This window comes from Phoca vitulina, unplaced genomic scaffold (genome assembly GCF_004348235.1).
Source record: "Phoca vitulina isolate PV1807 unplaced genomic scaffold, GSC_HSeal_1.0 scaffold47, whole genome shotgun sequence".
Classification (NCBI taxonomy): Eukaryota; Metazoa; Chordata; class Mammalia; order Carnivora; family Phocidae; genus Phoca; species Phoca vitulina.
The window spans coordinates 3,947,541-3,968,415 of NW_022589750.1; the positions used below are offsets into that span (position 1 = coordinate 3,947,541).

Sequence of the window (20,875 nt, forward strand, 5' to 3'; positions counted from 1 at the left end):
ACAGGGCAGGTGGGTGGGGGGATAGGGGAAATAAGTGATGGGGATTAAAGAGTTAAGTATATAAATAGCATAAAACACAGAAAAAAAGAATTCATCCTAATTACTTTAGAGCAGAATAACCTCGGTATTATTAGTGGGATATTAGTTTTAAAAAGTTGAAAAAAAAAAAAAGACAAATTCAAACTTAGTGTTTGTGGTGGTACCTGTGTAGGAATTCTGAAACTGTTTTCTGTAAACTATAAAATAGACGAAGTGAGCAAAAAGATATCATTGTTTTTGGAAACCAAAGTTCTGACTGCTGGAAAAGAAAAGTACGAATTTGGAATGGAGAAGGTTAGAAACTCATGGTGTTAGACTTGAAGGTGCTAGCATGAACTCATGAGCGTCTAAAAAATATATTTCCTAGTCAAATCCTGCCACTGTTTTTGTACAGCCTATAAGCTATTTACGTTTTTGCATGTAAAATGTAAAAAAGGCTATTATCCTTTTGGCAAGAATAGATCCTCCAAGAGGTGAAGACGTCACCTCTTGTCCTGCAAAGCCTGGGAGATTTACTGTCTGGGGTTTGAACTAGATTATGAAATTGTTAGAAACTTTTAAGGTGAAGTAGGAGAATTAAACAGGTGTCATGCTTCATTTAGTCTCAGTTATAATGATTAACTGATTGGTTGTGATGTCAATTCTACACGTGTAAGTTTGGAGGTCATTACACACATACACACACACACACACACACACACACACACGGAGCCTCAGCAGGAGGGTTTTCAGACCTCCAAGCTCAAACAAATCATTCCAAGGACTAATTTCCTCCTGGTCTTACCCTGATTGTATTTTCACCATTTCTTTCATACTGATTTTGCTGTTGGATTTTCTCGGCAATCTCTTGCGCAATCTGGCAGGTAGAATCGTATGTGGAGAACCTGCATCAAAGTCGTAAAGGGAGAAGAATGTTAAGGTTCTTTAAAAGATGATTTCCGCATTATCTGAGCTTCATTTTTTTTTTTTTTAAATTCTAGCCGCAGATTCAAACAGAAGGGGAGGGTAGTAATAGTGACAGTCATAGGGACATGTGTTGCTATTACAGTAAATAACGATGAGCTGGGCTCTATCCTGAATGCTTCATTTGTAATAATTCACTTAATCCACACAAAAGCAACAGGAGATGTGTCCCATTACCATCTCCACCTTACAAGGGAGAAAATCAGGCACAAAGAGGTAGAGCGACTTGCCCGAGAGGTACCACCAGCCACAAACCAAGGCTGTCCGGCCCTGAGCCTCTGCTCCTAACCGCTTCGCCATTCTGCCCATGGTCAGGGGTTTGAATTCATTCATTTCTAGAACATTCGGCAAACACTTATGGAGGCCCTCCTTTGTACTGAGCACTGTTCTGGGCCCTGCAGAACAGAGCAGTGAACAAAATGGACAAAGCCCCTGCTCAAGGAGCTTAGCGAAGGGAGAAAGGCATAAGATAAATAAATATGGAGTCGTCAAGCGCTAAGAAGAAAAATAAAGCAGGATAAAAGAACAAGAGAGTGACAGGCAAGGTGAGGAAGGCAGCCAGGCAGGGGAAGAGCTTTACAAAACAGGGACAGCAAGTACTGTTTATCCTACAACTAAATGTTCTAGGGACATGGGACACACACCCTCCTGATAGCTAAGCTTACAAGAACTCTCTCAGAACATTTGATGAGTTTCTATTTGGCATTCAAAGCGTTGGAGGCTTTGAAAAATTCACAGTGAATTCACAATCGTCTCTTATTTTGTCCTTTTGTGACGGCCTTACTTTCTATTCGTTTCACAGAGACGAGCTAAGTGGGCGCACACACTGCATCTCTCCTACCAGGTAGTCTGCTCGATACGACCAACGTATTTCCCAGAACTGTCCCAGTACCAAATACTGAAAACTGCTGCTTCACCTAATGCCCCAATTTCTGCTTGAAAAAAGTAAACGATCCATTTCTTAAAATCTTTGAACTCCCACACGTTACTCCTACACTGAGGGAACTTGGCAAATGTGTTTTTCAGTGATGGGAAAAACAATCTCCAACTGCTTCCCCGGGCGATCTTACTACAGTAATTGCAGCGATGGGTAACAGCTGAGCACCTGTTCTGGGCCAGGTCCCGGGCTAAGAGTGTTGCATTCTGAACGTCACATCCCATGAGGTAGGATCTTTACAACTCCCCTCTGTATGCTAAAGTAGCATCATGCATATATACGTGTGTAAGTGTGTGTACGTTCACATATACAGAAAAAGAGCAGGTGATACAACACATAATTAAGAATATAGGAGGGAAGGGGCGCCTGGGTGGCTCAGTCAGTTAAGCGTCTGACTCTTGATTTCAGCTCAGGTCATGATCTCAGGGTCGTGAGATCGAGCCCCGGGTCAGGCTCTGCACTGAGCATGGAGCCTGCTTGAGAGTCTCTCCCTCTGCCCCTCTCCCCGACCAAAAAAAAGAAAATAGGAGGGAAGCTGGTAAGGAAACTGGGTCCTGGCCCCTCTTTGCCACATTTCCCCCTTTCCCCTCCATACTGTCCTCTCTGAAAAGAGGAGCTTAGGTCTGGCTCTGTGGTCCCAGACCATACCAATGAAGATCAATAATAAGTTACGATACAGCTCCTGCAAAACATCGAATCTGAAAGTGAGAGGAATAACTGGTGGCCGAGGACACTCAGACTTGACCGGGCTGGGCCAAGAGGGTACATCCTGGGCTGAACCGCAAGGTTGAAGCAGGAGGGAGGGGCACATCCTAGACTTGGCAAAAGGCACAAGGAGCAAGCAAGGGTGAAAGGAAGGAAATGGAAGGACATGTGCCTGGTGCATTCGGCTGCGCGGCCCTGGGTGGGAGGATACGGCATCAGAGGGTACAGATGCGTGGAAGCTAGTTTCTGCAGAGCCTCGAACACCAGGATAATCAGGTGAGACTTTTGAAAGAGGGCTTCAGAGCTGTAGGGGGCCCTTTCACACATCGAGTGAGCCCTTGAAGAGGTTCTGTGAAATGCAGAAGGCCAAAATCCCAGATGTTTTGCTCCCACTCCTCACGTTCCCACGTTAGCCCTGGAGAGCGGTGGTTCTAGAACTTTGCTGGCACTGGGATCACCAGGGGAATCTTGAAACAACAACATCGCAGCTAAGTCCCAGACTATGAACTGAGCCCCTGTTCTACCACAAAAACACTGAATGCACAACAGTTAAATTCATACATGTATGAGATTTACTTAAAAAAAAAAATCTCGGGGAAAAAAGACATGGAGGGCAGAGATGATACAAGTATGGCAGAATACTGGTAATTACAGGAAGTGGGTGGGGAGTATAAAGGGGTTCATTATACTAGTCCACTTTGTATATATTTTACCTTCCATAACAATTTTTAGAATAGACCCAAAAAAGGACCAACCAGAATATAAAACTGTTAGGGTCTGTTTAACCGTAATTTTTCCAGAAATGATGTATCATCAACAAATACGTTGCCCCAGCAGTAAAGTTAATTAACTTTAGCAATGAACCAGTTAAGAGGCAGTAATCACTTGCTACTTCTATTAAAAAGTGAGCTTGTCACTTGCTTTGATATGCCGTTAAAGCAGTCATTGCTATATTCCATTTTTGTTATTGTTATGTTCAATTAGCCAAAATATATTCCATTATATCACTCAGGAGTAAAGCATCATTGACATATGATTTTTCAAGAGCACAAAGGCAAAGCTGTACGTCATCAAGTCTGTTTTTATAGGTTTTTTTCAAAGTCCCGTTCCATACTCCCTTCCGCCCTCTTCATGAGCAACCTACTTTGCAAGGTACCCGATGCCAACACAGCGGAGTTCCCTCACTGTTTCACCATCAACAGTCAGATGAGAAAGCCATTGGGTCAAACTACTTGAGAGTAACAGGAAACATGATGTGCTCTCAGCATAAACTGGGGAAGAGGCTTGGGGTCCAATGATCGCTTCCACCAATCTAAATGATCGCTTCCACCAATCTAAATGGATAACCGTCTCTGAGCTTTATTTCCCACCTTATGTGTAAAGTGAGGGGGTTAGCTCCCAGGAGGTGGACGGCAATTTAGCAATACGTATCAAGGGCCTTAAAAATGTTCATATCCTGGGCGCCTGGGTGGCTCAGTCATTGAGCGTCTGCCTTCAGCTCAGGTCATGATCCCGGGGTCCTGGGATCGAGCCCCGCATTGGGCTCCCTGCTCCGCGGGAAGCCTGCTTCTCCCTCTCCCACTCCCCCTGCTTGTGTTCCCTCTCTCGCTGTGTCTCTGTCAAATAAATAAATAATCTTTAAAAAAAAAAAAAATGTTCATATCCTTCAATCCAACAGTCCCACTTCCAGAAAGCAAGTGGACGAAATAAGGAATGGAACAAAGGGGCAGTCTTTGCAATAGTTAAACAAAAGCAAACTCTGACATTACAAAAAGGGAAATAAGTAAATAAATTATAGTTATTCATACAATGCACTATTACGCACCATAAAAAAATCATGTTTTCAGTAAATTTTTTTTTTTTTTTAAGATTTTATTTATTTATTTGACAGAGAGAGAGATAGCAAGAGCAGGAACACAAGCAGGGGGAGTGGGAGAGGGAGAAGCAGGCTTCCCACCAAGCAGGGAGCCCGATGTGGGACTCGATCCCAGGACTCCGGGATCATGACCTGAGCCGAAGGCAGACGCTTAACGACTGAGCCACCCAGGCGCCCTTTCAGTAAATATTTAATGACATGGAGAAATGTTCCTTGCTTTGTAAAACATGCAGGTTTCCCTCACTATCCAAAAATAGTCTTCCTATAAAACCTCTCCTAAGCTGGGCACCTGGGTGGCTCAGTTGGTTAAGCGACTGCCTTCGGCTCAGGTCATGATCCTGGAGTCCCTGGATCGAGTCCCACATCAGGCTCCCTGCTCAGCAGGGAGTCTGCTTCTCCCTCTGACCCTCCTCCCTCTCATGCTCTCTGTCTCTCATTCTCTCTCTCGCAAATAAATAAAATCTTAAAAAAAAAAACAAAAAGAAAACAAAAAACTCTCCTAAGCCAAAATGGAGTAAAGCAAAGGGGCCAATTACCATAAATATATATGGAAAAATTTTTGAGCTTTCCTAGACCCCAAAAAATAACCTCTCTCGGGCTTTTCTGATACCTTAGGGCCCATCTTGCTAACAGATACACAAAATAAACCAAGATAAAGCCCAGATGCTCACAGACAAAGCTATGACAGCTTGATGCTGAAATGCTGAGTGTAATTCCCAGGGAAGGAGCTTAGGGTGGGGGTCACTCTCGCTGACTGGGGGTGCAATGTCTCTATGACAGCTTGCTGCAAAACAAACGCTGAATGCTATTTTTGCTTTCCCCATTTTTTTCAAAAGCAAAAATCCTCTTCTGATTTCTTTTGGTTAGCAAAAACAGGTACTAAGGTAAGTCTTTCATAAAAGCAAAGGGGCATAATGTGAAGTCTCAAGAAGCGGAGATACTTGTACATATAATATATATGTGTGTATATATACATGTATATATCATATTATATAAACTAATGTTTTCATTTTAAAATCAGTAACGGCTATTATTCCAAATGATAGAGTTGAAGATGTGGGGTTTTTTTTTTTCTCTGCAAATATTCAGTATTTTCTAAATTTTCTATCAGAGTGTATACAAGTGTTAAAATTAGGTGGAAAAAAATTAGAGTTAAATCAAGTGAGCCACTGGCGCAGGTAACCTAGATCCAAAGTAGTGCTAACTTTGATCCTGCAACCCATTCTCCTAATAGTCACACCGCCTACAATTTAAACAATTATAAATTAAACCAGAAATATTAACAAGAACTTTATAGAGCTAGAATACGCTTTTAATCATTAAACAAACAAACAAACAAAAAACTCCAGTCCGACATGCCGTAGTAATAGGTTCCTTAGGATCAGACCTTGTGTCTTTTCATCATTCAGTCCTTAGGACTTAATTGTTGAAGGAACGACCCTTATCAGCTCCTTTTTTTTTTTTACTGCAGACTTGCTGCAGTAGAAACGGCCTTCAAGATACTGACTCAGGTAAGGGTTAAATGCCTTATAAACAAACGCGTAATTTCCCTCTCTGATTCCTCTAAGTTTTTTGAAGGGCCCACAACACCCTAGTGCGAACTGCTTACTAAACTGGCGAGTGACCGTGGGTTCTGAACCTCGGTTTCTCCGCCTGGGAAGTAAGAGAGGGGAGGTCACCAGATGGACCGGCATGCCCCAAAAAGGTGACTTGAACTTCACTTTCCCGGGAGTCCAAGGAAGCCTGCACCAGCCAGCTCCGCAGCGAGGACAGGCGGGATATCCCCGCCGCCAGGTGCAGCCGAGAAGGGCTAAAGGCATGTGTCCGGGATTCGGTACTAGCCCCCGGCTCCCCGGAGTCCACCCGGTCCCCCTCCCGGGCCACCCCTGCGAGCACCGAGGGCGGCGGGACGCGGCGCGGTCCCCCTGGGCGCGGGAAGGGGCCTCGCTGCCCCGCCCCTCATCCTGAAGGGCTTCCCCGGCCCCAGAGCCCGGCTACCGCCCGCTCCCCGGAAGCCCGGCCTCCCCCGCGGACCCTCGGCGCGGCCGCCCTCACCCGGGGCTCACCAGGGGTCCGGGGCCATCGTGCAGTCTCCGCCCGCCGTCGGACACTTCCTGCTCGCGGCAGCTGACTACGGCGGCCCGCGCGGCTCATACCCCGCGGTTCGGCCCGGGCGCGACCGGAACCCGGAGTTTGCCAGCGGAGCGTGCACGGGGGGCCTCAAAAGGATGATCAAGAAAGGGAAGCGGCCCCCAGGGAACATTAGGTTGGAGCAATCTAACCTAATCTGCTCCCACTGAGGGACGCGAACAGCCGGGCGCAATGAAAATAAAATGGTTGGAACTAACATCTAAGCATTTTTCCCGGGAAGGCGGGAGCATCTCAAGACCTCCAGCAGCTACCTGAAATTTCATCGTGCTTTAAACAAAAAACAAAAGCAAAACTGGACTGTGGGCATAGTTGCCCAACTGTATAAATTTACCCAAACTCACTTAGAGTGAATTTTATATGTAAAGTGATAGCTCAATAAAGCTTAAAAATTCTTTTCAATCCTACTTCAAACAAGGGACCCAAAGAAGTGGCCATTATATATTATCTTATAGCAGCGTTCCTTAAATGACACTCGGTGCTTGATTCTATGGTTAGGAGAAAAAGTCACAGACGTGGAGGGAAAGCGTGCACTCAGCGCCCCTAAATTTCCAGGGAAATAGGAAAGAAAGGAAGCCCTATTCCTTTTGCACACGGAGCTCGGGGCGAGGCAGCCGGGAGTCCGCGCGAGCGTGGGTCTGGTGCGCATGCGCACGTCCGTTACCATACCGACCAGAAGACGCTGCGCCGCCGGAGGCCCAGAGGCGGGAGAGCCCAGTCTCCTGAGGATGGAGAACCAAATTTCGCTCAAAGCCGAGGTGGCCGAGCTGGAGCTTGAGGCCGTGATCGGCTTCAACGGTGAGGCCTCGAGCGTGTCTGGGCTGGGCGGTTCGCAAGCGCCGGGGACGAGTAGTGCAAACAGGGACCGTGGGACACCGGGTGCACCTGGAAGGCAGCGCGGGATACTGGGCGGGGCCGAGCTCCCTCCTGCCCCAAAGCCCTGGCGGGATTCCCTTCCTCGCTCCAAGTCTCAGGGACTAGGATGGTTTCGCAGCACCTAAAAGGGACAAGGGCCTCCTCCCCGGGCCCGAGGATGAGTAGGGTGGCCGTAACCCTTCTCCCCCTGGTCAGCTCTGCCTTGGCCCTACGCCCCAGCGCAGCGCCCGAAGCTGCCCGCCCCTCGGTAACCGCGGGATTTTGCAAAGTCCGGGTCGGCCCCTGGGACCAAGAAACTCCTAGAATCCCAGCTGATGTGCTATGAGAAAGGGCTGGGGACCGAATGTGGGCGTGAGCAGCCGCTTTAGGGGATGGTCTTGTGCCCTAACCCAAGAAGAACTCGTAATGGTGAAGATTTCAGACCCCGATAAAAGGCGGAAAGGACGCCAGGGGGAGCTGGAGGGGAGAGATGCTCCGGATCTGGGGATGCCTGCTGGTTCAGCTCACATCTTCTTTATGACTGCCTGTTATTTTGAACATTAAGAGGGGGAAGTGCTCTTTGATGTTGTGTGTGAAGGATGGAAACAAGCAATGCGTTACATTTTAGAAAAGCAAACTTTTTTTTTTTTTAAGTGCGTTGTGTTGCCTGAAAGTTTTAACATTGTAGTAATGCAGATGCAGAACAAAAGACTAAAGTTTTAGGCCCATTCTGGGACTTGGATCTCGACTCTTCGTTTTAGTTTAATAGTTTCTGATAGAAAGTGGGTGCTTAGTGCATCTGAGAAGTCGACCGGTGACAAGGTCATTGGTAAAGCGCGAGTGGCCTCCGAGTGCAGGGGGTCACACCAGTGACCAGTACAGAGCTTCACACACAGAGCTCTGGGACTGAGTTCATGCTGTTCTGTCGAGCTCTAAGAGTAAATACACGGTCCCTTATATTCCAGTACCTCCCATGGCCATGGCCGAGTATAGCTTTCACATGGAAACAAATTAGAAGCCAATGCAAAGCCCCTTTTTCTCATTTTGACCCTAGAACTCCTTGCAGAGTTACATTACAGTTTTGTGATTTTTAACTTGAGGGTGTAAATGTGTAATGGCACTTGACTATTCTAGGTATTGTATTTTGACAGGAATTTATTATTCAAGCAAGCCAAATATAGTTGTACTGATTATGAAAACATTTTATAAAGCTATAGTTATTAAGAATTTGGTATTAGCGCAAGAATAGCTGCATTTATCAATTGACTGGAGTCCATAAGCCCATGATAATCCTATCATGCAAAGAGTTTCTAAACTGAAAACAGCAACAATGAAACAATAGATCAAGGGTCTGCAGTCTATAGCCTGTTGGCCAAATCTGGCCCTCTGCTGGGATTTTAAATGAAGTTTTTTTGGAGCCCAGCCATGTGCATTTGTTGATAGATTGCCGATGGCTGCTTTTACCCTACAGTAGCATACTTGAGTAACTGTGGTCCCTAAGGCCTAAAATATTTACTGTCTGGCCCTCTATAGAAAATATTTGCTGACCCCTGAAATAGATAAAGAAATATAAATGGCTACTAGCTCAAAATGCTAAAAACAAAAAACAAACAAAAACAAACAAACAAAAATCCCTTTTTTAACAATGACTCTTTTTTCTCAGACTGGTAAAGCTACACATAGGGATAATAGTAGGGTGAGAATAACAAATGGCTCTCAATTACTATTGTCAGAAGAATAAATTTTACAACCTTTTTGAAAGAGGTTTTATAGTACCCATTATGATTTGTAATGAGGGTAATCTTTGGGCCTCTAAAACTTGAATCACTTATTCAAGTTTCCAAAAAAGTATGTACTATGGGATTCACTATGGTATTGTGTGTCATAGCCCAAATACCAGAGGAAACCCAACTGACCATTGGTAAGAAATTGGTTTAAAAACGGTTGTAGTCCAGCAATGTTCTGGAACTAGACAGAGGTGGTGGTTGTAGACAGTGTGAATGTACTAACTACCACTGGATTGTCCCCTTCAAAATGGTTTATGTTATGTGAATTTCATCCCAGTAAATTATTTTTAAAATTATAGTCCTTTTGTACAACAAAATACTGCATAACCCTTAAGAAAAATGAGATAGATCTATAGGGGAAGGGGCGCCTGGGTGGCTTAGTCAGTTAAGCGTCTGCCTTCAGCTCAGGTCATGATCCTGGGGTCCTGGGATCGAGCCCCGCATTGGGCTCCCTGCTCAGTGGAGAGCCTGCTTCTCCCTCTCCATCTCCCGGCTGCTCTGCCTACTTGTGCTCTCTCTCTCTCTCTCTCTGTCAATTAAATAAATAAAATCTTAAAAAAAAAAAAAAAAGATCTATAGGGGAAGAACAAGGAAAGATGTCCAAGATAAATTAAGTGTAAAATGCAACTTGCCCAATAGTATGCATGGTATGAGCCTATTATAGTTTAAGTGTGTGTGTGTGTGTGTGTGTGTGTGTGTGTGTGTTAGAGACAGAGAGGTAGGGAGAAGTGGGGCTGAGTATATATGGAGAAAAGAGGGAAATGTATTCATTCTAGGGGACATGTGTGATATCCTTTTATTTGAGGAGAATCCCAAAACAGGCAAGAGGCTGGGAGTTGTTCTGCCTTTGCTCGGGTCTTAAAAGGGGCAGATGCTTCCTCTCCTAACTCTTTGGCAGCCAGTTCAGAGACAGGTGACATCATGGGCTCAGCTGGCGGGAAGTTCCGACCCAGAGCTTCCCGCCTTCAGGAGGAGTGCGGCATAAGAGCAGAGCCCGGTGGGAATGAGAATTCCTTAGTTCATGTCACTTGGTCTGGCCCACCTACTGGTCCTGCCTCTTTTTCAAGTGTGATTTCCCATACTTCCTACCAATTCTGTGAGCTGTTTGTATTCCATCCACGAAATTATTTTTCCTCTTAAGTTCTGCCAGAAATGACCTTTCTTGTTTGCAACCAGGAACCCTAATTACTAAACACAAAGAAAATAAATCTGAAGAAATACATATCTGCTTATTAACAATGGTTTACCCTGGGCAGGGGGTATTATAGGGCTCTTTTATTTTTATCATAAAATACTTCAACAGAAATTTAGAATGCCACAATAAATACCGAGTATTGCATGCAGAATTAGCAAATTTTGACACTTTTTCTTTTTTTTTTTTTTTAAAGATTTTATTTATTTATTTGACAGAGACACAGTGAAAGAGGAAACACAAGCAGGGGGAGTGGGAGAGGGAGAAGCAGGCTTCCCGCAGAGCAGGGAGCCCGATGCGGGGCTCAATCCCAGGACCCTGGGATCATGACCTGAGCCGAAGGCAGACGCTTAATGACTGAGCCACCCAGGCGCCCCTTGACAGTTTTTCTAATCTGAGTTAATTTTTTAAGAAAAAAAATACACATTTTAAGTCCTCTCTCCTGACACACAATCCTATCCTTTCTCCCTCTCTAGAGACAACCACTAGCCTGAAGTTAATGTGTACTCTTTCTAGCTATGTTTTTAAATTTTACTGTACATGTAAAATATCAGATATGCTATATATAAACAATTTATAGTACAAAGTTGCATATTTCTGTATTTTCTAGAAATATCATCCTGGACACATTCTGAAGCCTGCTTTTCTTTTCTTTAAATATTTTATTTATTTGTTTATTTGACAGAGAACATAAGTAGGGACCTGCAGGCAGAGGGAGAGGGAGAAACAGGCTCCCCACAGAGTAGGGAGCCCGATGGGTGGCTCGATGTGGGGCTCCATCCCAGGACCCTGGGATCATGACCTCAGCCGAAGGCAGACGCTTAACTGACTGAGCCACCCAGGTGCCCCTGAAGCCTGCTTTTTTTCACCCAGCATTTGTGCAATCTACTCATGTTGATTAATTTATTTTACCTCCGCTACTCCCCGTGTAAATAGGCCAGGATTAGTTATCTATTGTTGAGGGTCTTTGAGTTTATTTGCAACTTTCTGCTAATACAAACAGTGCCACAGTGAACACCTTTGAAGTGGCCCATGGGCACCCTTGCAAGTGTTTCTCTAGATTATATACCGAAGAGTGGAATAGCTAGGTCCAAGGGTGTGTGCATATTCAGCCATACTGAATACGGGTGTGTTGTTTTACAAAAAACAATTCCACTAATGTACCTTCCCACAACGCAATGTATGAGTGTTCCCTTTTGATCCACATCACCACTAATGCTTGCTATTATCAGCCTTTTTATTTTATTATTTATTTATTTATTTGACTGAAAGAGAGAGCACAAGCAGGGGGCGCTGCGGGCAGAGGGAGAGAAGCGGACTCCACAGAGCACCCCCCCACCCCCATGTGGGGCTTGATCCCAGGACCCTGGGATCATGACCTGAGCCAAAGGCAGCCACTTAACCAACTGAGCCACCCAGACGCCTTTTTAATTTTAGCCATTATGATGGAGATGAAATGGTATCTCCTTTGGGATGTAATTTGCATTTCCCTGATACTTGCAAAGTTGCCTATCTTTTCATATGTTTATTAGCTTTTGAGTTTCCCCCCTCATTAATTGCCTGTTCCCATCCTTGGGATATCTTTCTGTTGAAGCAGTTTGCGTCTTGTTTGTTTGCTATAGCTCTTTGTATATTCTGGATGGGATACTCATCTGTCATGGACATTGCAGGTATCTTCAACTGGTTTCAGTTTTTCTTTTCATCTTGTCAAGTGTCATGAAAAAATTTAAATTGTTAACATAACTGGATGAATATATTGGCCTTTTCTGTTAGGATTTGCTCTTTTTGTGGCATGTTGAAGAAGTCATTTCCTACAACTTGTGTACATGTGAAGTCTTGTTTGTTGCAGTTAGGTCCTCGATCTACCTGAAATGTGTTGTTTATGGATGGTGTGAAGTTGGATCTAATTTTACTTTTTCCATATGGATAGTCATATGATTGCTTGTGAGGTAACTGCAACTGAATAAATATATGAATAGATCACTCCCAAAGACACAAATCTTAGTCTTTAGAGAACCTACTGCATGAAAAAGGAATGATCTCAAAGCAAGAGAAATCATTTATTCAATAAATATATTTGGCAATTTGAGCAAAAAAAAAATATCCATTTAGCTACTGGAATCCCATTATGCACCAAAATAAATTCTAGAGGGAATTAAATGTAAAAGATGAATTCATTAAAAGACCAGAAGACGATATTAATAAATATTTATGACTCTTTTGATGGAGTAGGAAATAGCCATAGAACAATTTTAAAATACCCAGGAATAAATGTACTAAGAAATGTGTGAGATCTTTAGGAGGAAAAACTGAAAATGCCGCTGGAAACCCTGAAGGGAGACTTCATGGAAAAACACATCCTGCTTTTAGAAAGGAGATCGAATGTATTATTATAAAAATTATTTTTCCTTAATCTACACATTGAATACCACTCCACTTGAAATGATTTTTAGCTAATCAACCTGACTTTACAGTTTATATTGTAAAATAGTATCAAGCACAAATGATGTGGTTTTGGAATATAGGTGAGGGTCAGTGGGGTGGAGTCCGGAGCCGATGACTAAAGATCTCGAGCCATCTTTGGTGCAAAATGGTGGTTTATTGAAGCGCAGGGACAGGACCCATGGGCAGAAAGAGCTGCTGTCCCAGGGTTGTGAGGGGTGGCTGATGGTATACTTTAGGGTTGGGGGAGGTAAGGAAAAGGGAGGTTTCAAAAGAACTTTCATATGCTAAGGAGGACCTACAAGATACTGGAGGCCTTGCATTGTCAAGGTAAGGTTGTTTTTCCGCCTCTAGCAAGACATTAACATTAAGATAGTTGGGAGCTTCCTGGAAGAATGTCACACATGTCCCACCCAGGAGTGGGGGGTGAGGGGAGGTTATAGGGTGTCAGCTTATGCTTTGTCTTCAGCCAGGCTTCTGCTCCCTCATCACAACCCCAAAAATTCTGACCCAAAGTTGAGTGATAAGGAAGGACTTCTGTCTATGTAATATTAAAACATTTAACAAAGGTTTGTAATTCTTGAGATGGTTCTTGGCAAATACCTGGAGGATGGTGGGGGGGGGCGGGTCTCACACTGAGAAGGCCTGGCTTCTTTAGAGTGCCTGGTGGTGCCTTAGAAACAAATTATCTTTACCAAACTTCTTTTTTTTTTTTTTTTTAAGATTTTATTCATTTATTTGAGAGAGAGAGAAAGAGTTCACGAGGAAGCAGGGAGGGGCACAGGGAGAGGGAGAAGCAGACTCCCCAGGAGCAGGGAGCCTGCTGCAGGACTCGATCCCAGGACCCTGGGATCATGACCTGAGCTGAATGCAGATGCTTAACCGACTGAGCCACCCAGGTGTCCCTTTACCAAACTTCTGCCCCAGGCAGTGAATTCACAGTCCCCGTGCCTCTGCACTCACCAAGACAGGCTGCTCTCCTATTTCCAGCACTGAGAAAATCCTGCTTCTCAGCATTGCGAACTTGGCCCTGGGGCCTTGCTATCCAGCAGTGAGGTTGCTGGACCAGCATCCGCATCTCTTGAGAGCTTGTCAGAAATGCAGAATCTCAGCCTCTCTCCAGACCTCAGATCCGAATCTGCATTTTAACCAGATCCCCTGGTGATTTTATACACTTTAGAGTCTGAGAAGTGATCCACTACGCTGACCTTGTCGGTGGAATAAAATTACATACATTACCCACACACACACACACACAATACACTTATTTTAGTTGAAATCAGGTTTATTCCAAAAGTGCTCTCTTTTGTGTCCAATTTTTTTCTTATTTATTTATTTTTCTAATGATTACTCTGTCTTTCAGGACATGTGCCCTCTGGCCTGAAATGCCATCCTGACCAGGAGCATCTGATTTACCCTCTGGGCTGCACAATCCTGATTCAGGCGATAAACACACAGGAACAGAATTTCCTGCACGGTCACGGCAACAATGTCTCCTGTGTGACCATCTCCAAGAGTGGGGCTTACATAGCCTCCGGACAGGTCACGTTCATGGGCTTCAAGGTGAGCGTGCTAAAAATAGCTCCCTGTAAATCAGTAGAGAAGTCCCCCCCCACCCGGAAAACCCACTCCCTTCCAGCTCAGCTCTGTGCGGGCACATGTCCTTCCCCTCCCTCTTCTTCCTCTTGCCTCCTCTTTGAGCTCATCTTCATTCCTCTGGCTGGGAGTAAAGTATTTTGGTGTTCACACCAGACCCTGCAGCTTGCGGACTGATAATACTCAGGAACCAAAAGTCCCTGCTTAATTTATTTTTATTTATTTATTTTTTTAGTCCCTGCTTAATTTAAAACTCTTGCCAGTTTCTTGCGGTTGTGTGTGTAAGACATGATCTAATTTCCAGAAAAAGTGCGATTACTGATTATTTCTCACCAAGACGGGGAGCTCTCCCCTCGGACTCTTCTGAAGCCGGTCTGTGATCTGACAGTGTATTCTTGCTCCCAGGCAGACATCATTTTGTGGGATTATAAGAAAAGGGAGCTGATTGCCCGACTGTCACTTCACAAGGGCAAAATTGAAGCGCTGGCCTTTTCACCAAATGATTTGTACTTGGTATCACTCGGAGGCCCAGATGACGGAAGGTAATGAACTCAGCACGTTTATTTCTAGGTATGTCATGCACCCTCTCCGCCCGCACCCACCCACCCCCGCTGGACATTTTCTGTTGGCCTGTCCCTATTCAGCTGTGCATCATGTGAAAAGCCCATGGGGAAAATACCGTAGGGCCACAGATCTCCACCTTTGATGCACATCGCAACCCACTGGGGAGCTTTATTTATTTATTTATTTTTATTTATTCATTTGAAGGAGAGACAGAGACAAAGAGAGCACAAGCAGAGGGAGGGGGAGAGGCAGAGGGAGAGGGAGAAGCAGTCACCCCGCTGAGCAGGGAGCCCGGGGGCTCAATCCCAGGACCTGGAGATCATGACCTGAGCCAAAGGCAGAGGCTTAACCATCTGAGCCACCCAGGCGCCCCATGGGGAGCTTTAGAAATCACTGATACCTGGCTCCACCTTCAGAGAGCTGGATTTGATGAGCCTGGGCTTTAGGCGGGCCCCAACACTTCCCAGGTGATTCCAATGTGCAGCTGAATTTGAGCACCTTTGCTGTAAAAGAAAGATGACATCATCATCATCATCATCACCATCGTCATCAATGACCACAGCTAATTTGGGGGCGGCGGGGGAGGGGGCACTTACTGTGTAACAGGTGTGTGTTGAACACCTTAGCTGTGTTATCTCCTTAACTTGAGGTCGGAGCTACTGGGGCTGTGTGACAGGTGAGGGACGAACACCACCAACTGGTAAGTAGCAGAGCTGGGAGAGCCACCCTGGCAATGTGACTCCAAAGGTGGCATTTTTAACCTGCCTCGCCTGAGACACGGTCTTTGCCCCCACTGAGGAACTCAAGAGTCCAGTGTAGGAGGCAGAGAATACAGACACATGAAATTAGGAGGGAGAAGATGTAAAAGCACTGTGTTAGCAAGAGCAATCAACGAGGTACATAGTCCCATGTGAATGCTAAAGGAGCATAATCTGTAGAAGAAAAACAGGAACGTCCCAGGTTTGTTTCAGATTTAATGCTTCGGTGCACTCTTACAGATAGTTTCTTATTCAAGCTTTGCGGGTCTATTACAAAGGAAATTTACCTTTTTTTAAAAAAAAGATTTTATTTATTTATTTGAGAGAGCGCACAAGTGTGGGGAGGAAGAGGGAGAAGCAGGCTCCCCGCTGAGCAGGGAACCCGACGCGGGACTCAATCCCAGGACCCCCGAGATCATGACCTGAGCCAAAGGCAGATGCTTCACTGACTGAGCCACCCAGGCGCCCCAAAGGAAATTTACATTTGTGTGCAGTTATATCTTGACAGTTCTCTTACTAGATAGCAAATGAGCAGAATTTTCATGAGACTCCTCTTTTGATGATTATTCCCCCCATCCTGTAAGTATGCTCACTTTCCCTGGGCCGTCCCCATTTGACGGTTTTTCATAAGACACGTATCCAGAAATCAACCATTACCAGTCTCAGCTCAACTTAAAGTGGCTGTTCTCCATCCTGGGTGCACACTGGAATCCCCTGAGGACATTTTGGAACAACTGAGGCCTGGATCCCACCCCCAGAGATTCTTTAGAGCTTGGCAATCAGGCTACCCCCAGCCCAGGCCCTACCAGAGAGATGCCCGGAAGATGAATAGTCACAGTGGGGGCAAGGAGGGTGGGGTTCTGTCTACTGGTTTCAGACAGGGGTCAGCCCTGAACTTGTGCAAGGGCCCGTTGGACCCAAACCACCAGGCTTCTCCGCAGATGAGGAGGAACAGAAAGGATGCCAGGAACTGCACTGGACATTCTGCAGTTTGTATATGCATATATATATTTTTTAAATATTTTGTAACCTGCTTACGGAACTATTTTGCATTAATGTTATGCTATCAATGTAATGGAACCTGCTTTTTGGTTTGGGGGGGTGTTTTGCATTTACATTTTAAATTTTATTTGCTAAAAATATTTTTTTCAAGCATAATGAACAGGGTTATATTAGTTTCAGGTGCACAATATAATGATTCAACAATTCTATACATTGTTGGGCACTTGGGCTGCCTCCAGATCTGGGCTATTGTAAATAATGCTGCAGTAAACACAGGGGTGCATACATCTATTTGAATTAGTGTTTTCATTTTCTTTGGGTAAATACCCAGGAACAGAATTACTGGATCATAGGGTAATTCTATTTTTAACTTTTTGAGGGCCCTCCATACTGTTTCCACAGTAACTGTACCGGTTTGCATCCCCACCAGTGGTGCACAAGGGTTTCTTTTTCTCCACATCCTCTCCAACACCTGTTGTTTCTTGTGTTGATTTGCCATTCTGACAGGTGTGGTGGTATCTCATTGTGGTTTTGATTTGCATTTCCCTGATGATGAGTGATGTTGAGCATCTTTTTATGTGTTTTTTGGCCATCTGTATGCCTTTTCTGGAAAAATGTCTATTCAGACTCTCTGCCCATTCTAAATTGGATTTTTTTTTTTTTTTTGGCGTTGAGTTATATAAGTTTTTTTTTTAAATATATTTTGGACATTAACCCCTTATCATATATGTCATTTGCAAATATCTTCTCCCATTCAGTAGGTTGCCTTTTTGTTTTGTTGATGGTTTTCTTCACTGTGCAAAAGCTTTTTGTTTTGGTGTAGTCCCACCAGTTTAATTCTGCTTTTGTTTCCCTGCCAGAGGAGATGTATCTAGAAAATGTTTCTATGGTCGATGTCAAAGAAACTATTGCCTGTGTTTTCTTCTAGGATTTTTATGCATTCAGGTTGCACATTCAGGTCTTCAATATATTTTGAGTTCATTTTTGAGTTAGGTGTAAGAAAGTGATCCAGTTTCACTCTTTTGCATGTAGCTGTCCAATTTTCCCAACACCATTTATTGAAGAGACTGTCTTTCCCCCATTATATATTCTTTTTTTAAAAAAGATTTTATTTATTTATTTGACAGAGAGAGAGAGTACACAAGCAGGGGGAGCGGTAGGCAGAGGGCGAGGGAGAAACAGGCTCCCCACTGAGCAGGGAGCCTGATATCGGGCTCAATCCCAGGACTCTGAGATCATGACTGAAGGCAGATGCTTAACCGACTGAGCCACCCAGTATATCCTTGCCTCCTTTGTCATAGATTAATTGACCATAAAAGTGCAGATTTATTTCTGAACTCTATTCTGTTCCATTGATCTAGGTGTCTGTTTTTGTCCCTGTACCATACTATTTTGATCACTATAGCTTTGTAGTAATCTTGAAATCTGGAATTGGGATACCTCTACCTTTGTTCTTTCTTCTCAAAATTGCTTTGGCTATTCAGGGTCTCTTGTGGTTCCATACACATTTGAGGATTATTTGTTCTACTTCTGTGAAAAATGCTGGTATTTTTATAGCAATTGCATTAAATCTGTAGATTGCTTTGAGTCCAGTATGGACATTTTAACAATATTTGTTCTTCCAGTCCATGAGCATAGCATGTCTTTCCATTTGTTCGTGTTGTCTTCAATGTCTTTCATCAATGTTTTATAGTTTTCAGAGTACAGGTCTTTCACCTCCTTGGTTGAATTTGTTCCTAGGTATTTTATTCTTTTTGGTGCAATTGCAAATGGGATACTTTTCCTAATTTCTCTCTCTGTCGCTTTGTTATTAGTGTAGAGAAATGTATTTTCTGTATATTAATTTTGTGTCCTGCTACCTTCCTGAATTCACTTATATGTTCTAGTAGTTTTTTTGGTGGAACCTTTAAGGTTTTCTATATATAATATCATGTCATCTGCAAATAGTGACAATTTACTTCTTCCTTACCAATTTGGATGCCTTTTATTTCTTTTTCTTGTCTGATTGCTGTGGCTAGGACTTCCAGTACTATGTTGAATAATAGTGGTGAGAGAAGATATTCTTGTCTTGTTCCTGATTTTAGAGGAAGAGCCTCTCAGTTTTTCACCATTAAGTGTGATATGTAAGCTGTAGGTTTTTCATATATGGCCTTTATCATGTTGAGATATGTTCCCTCTAGACCTGCTTTGTTGAGCGTTTTTATCATGAATGAATGTCGTACTTTGTCAAATGCTTTCTCTGCATCTACTGACAACAACCTGCTTTTTGCTTAACTTTATACCAATGTCGTATTCCCTGCGGGTTTGTGCAGACATAGATCTTATTCTTTGCAATGACTGCATTGTGTACCATTGTACAGATATGCTGTAATTTGTTTGGCCAACGCACTATGTCAGTGCCTTTTATTTGTTTTTAAATTTTAAACTTGTTTTTGGAAAATGGAAGCTATACCATGTCCATGGTTTATAAAGAAAGGATGTCATCCTGCTATGCACAAGAATTCAGAATTCATAGCCCTTCCACCGTGAAGAGCTCTCCCAAGGAGCACTGGGATTTTTTTTATACCTCCGTTGAGATATATCTCACATACCATAAAATTCACCCATTTAAAGTGTATGGCTGTATGCTTTTTGGTATAGTGGTTATTTGAGTGGGTCCTTTCTTCCTTCCTTCCTTCCTTCCTTCCTTTCCTCCCTCCTTTTCTTTCTTTTCTTTTTTCTTTTCTCTTCTCTTCTCTTTTCTTTTCTTTCTTTCTTTTTGCTGAAATACTTCCCCAAAGACATTTTTTACATGTCATGTTGTGCAACCACCACCACAAACAATTGTAGAGCATTTTAAACATTCCAAAAACACTCCCTTTGCCTATTAGCAATCATTCCCCATTCCTGCTCCACCATTACCCCCTCAGCCCCGGGCAACCACTGATCTACTTTCCATCTCTATAGTTTTGCCTGCTCTCACTGTCTCACATAAGTAGAATATTACAATAGGTGGCCTTTTGTAACTGATTTTTTTTATTAAGCATAATGTTTTCAAGGTTCATCCATACTGTGGCATGTTTCAGTCCTTCTTTCTTTTTAGTGTCCAGTAATATTCCATTGTATGGCTACACCACATTTTCTTCATCCATCAGTTGATGGGGCTGTGGGTCTTTCCCACTTTTAGGCTATTGTTCATAATGCTGTTATGAACATTCATGTACAAGATTTGGTGTGGATGTATGTTTTCATTTCTCTTGGGCATGAGGTACTTGGTTTTAAGAGTCTTTTGTGGGGGGAGGTGATATGCCTCTCAAGTTTTCTACTTCAGATGGTATCTATCAATTTCCTACTAAGAAAGAAGAAAAAATTATGGCTTTTACACTACCTCCTACCTCCCCATTCCTACCGATCTTGGTTCTACCTGGATTTTAGAACTCTGTGATAATACCTTCTACATGGAGGAAATTTGGGAAGCATAGCCAGACATGATTTTACATTAACAAAGTTTGTAACATCTACATTCCTTTTTCTTTAATATTTTGATTCAGATGTTCCCCAGCATTTTTGGTATTATTGTCTAAACACATTCAATTTAGGACTGTTGTGTGATTGCACCCAGAGAGAAGGAAATGGAACCCAACGCAGTGCTTCTCCAAGTGTGGTCCCCAGAACAGCAGCATAAGTGTCACTGGGGACTTTTTAGAAAAGTGAAATCTCAGGCACCCCCCCCACCCCCCAAGACCTGCTGACTCAGAAGCTCTGGGGGTGAGTCCCGGCAGCCTCTGAGCAAGTCCTCCATGTGACTCTGGTACACGGTCACATTTGGGAGCACTGCCTGACGTCATCCTTTTCCTTGCACTGTCTTTTTTCTAGAATACTTCTCCAAGTAAATATTTTTACATGAGATAAATGGGTGGTAAACTTTTATGCCTTGCTTATCTGAAAATGTCTTTATTTTAGCATCAGGCTTCATTGACGGGGTCACTGGGTTCTAGCCTCATTATCATTTTCCTTCAAAATCTTTGAAGT

The 20,875-nt window shown here is 43.7% G+C and overlaps 2 protein-coding genes across 3 annotated transcripts in view; one reads left to right on the forward strand and one right to left on the reverse strand.

Annotated features, from left to right (window-relative positions):
- STX8 (syntaxin 8) overlaps positions 1-6,836 on the reverse strand; it is a 245,338-nt gene extending 238,502 nt beyond the window's left edge. The window contains exons 1-2 of one of the 2 annotated variants that reach the window (XM_032432180.1): positions 6,587-6,836; positions 824-923 (exon numbers count right to left, since the gene is read on the reverse strand). In XM_032432180.1, the coding sequence (XP_032288071.1) occupies positions 824-923; positions 6,587-6,674 (188 nt within the window). In that variant the 5' untranslated portion in view covers positions 6,675-6,836. The remainder of the gene's footprint in view (positions 1-823; positions 924-6,586) is intronic. The other variant, XM_032432178.1, reaches the window with a different exon arrangement.
- A 529-nt stretch (positions 6,837-7,365) lies between these two features.
- Positions 7,366-20,875, forward strand: part of CFAP52 (cilia and flagella associated protein 52) — a 41,227-nt gene continuing 27,717 nt past the window's right edge. Inside the window, exons 1-3 of the mRNA XM_032432158.1 lie at positions 7,366-7,466; positions 14,308-14,507; positions 14,946-15,082. Of these exons, the coding sequence (XP_032288049.1) occupies positions 7,397-7,466; positions 14,308-14,507; positions 14,946-15,082 (407 nt within the window). The 5' untranslated portion in view covers positions 7,366-7,396. The remainder of the gene's footprint in view (positions 7,467-14,307; positions 14,508-14,945; positions 15,083-20,875) is intronic.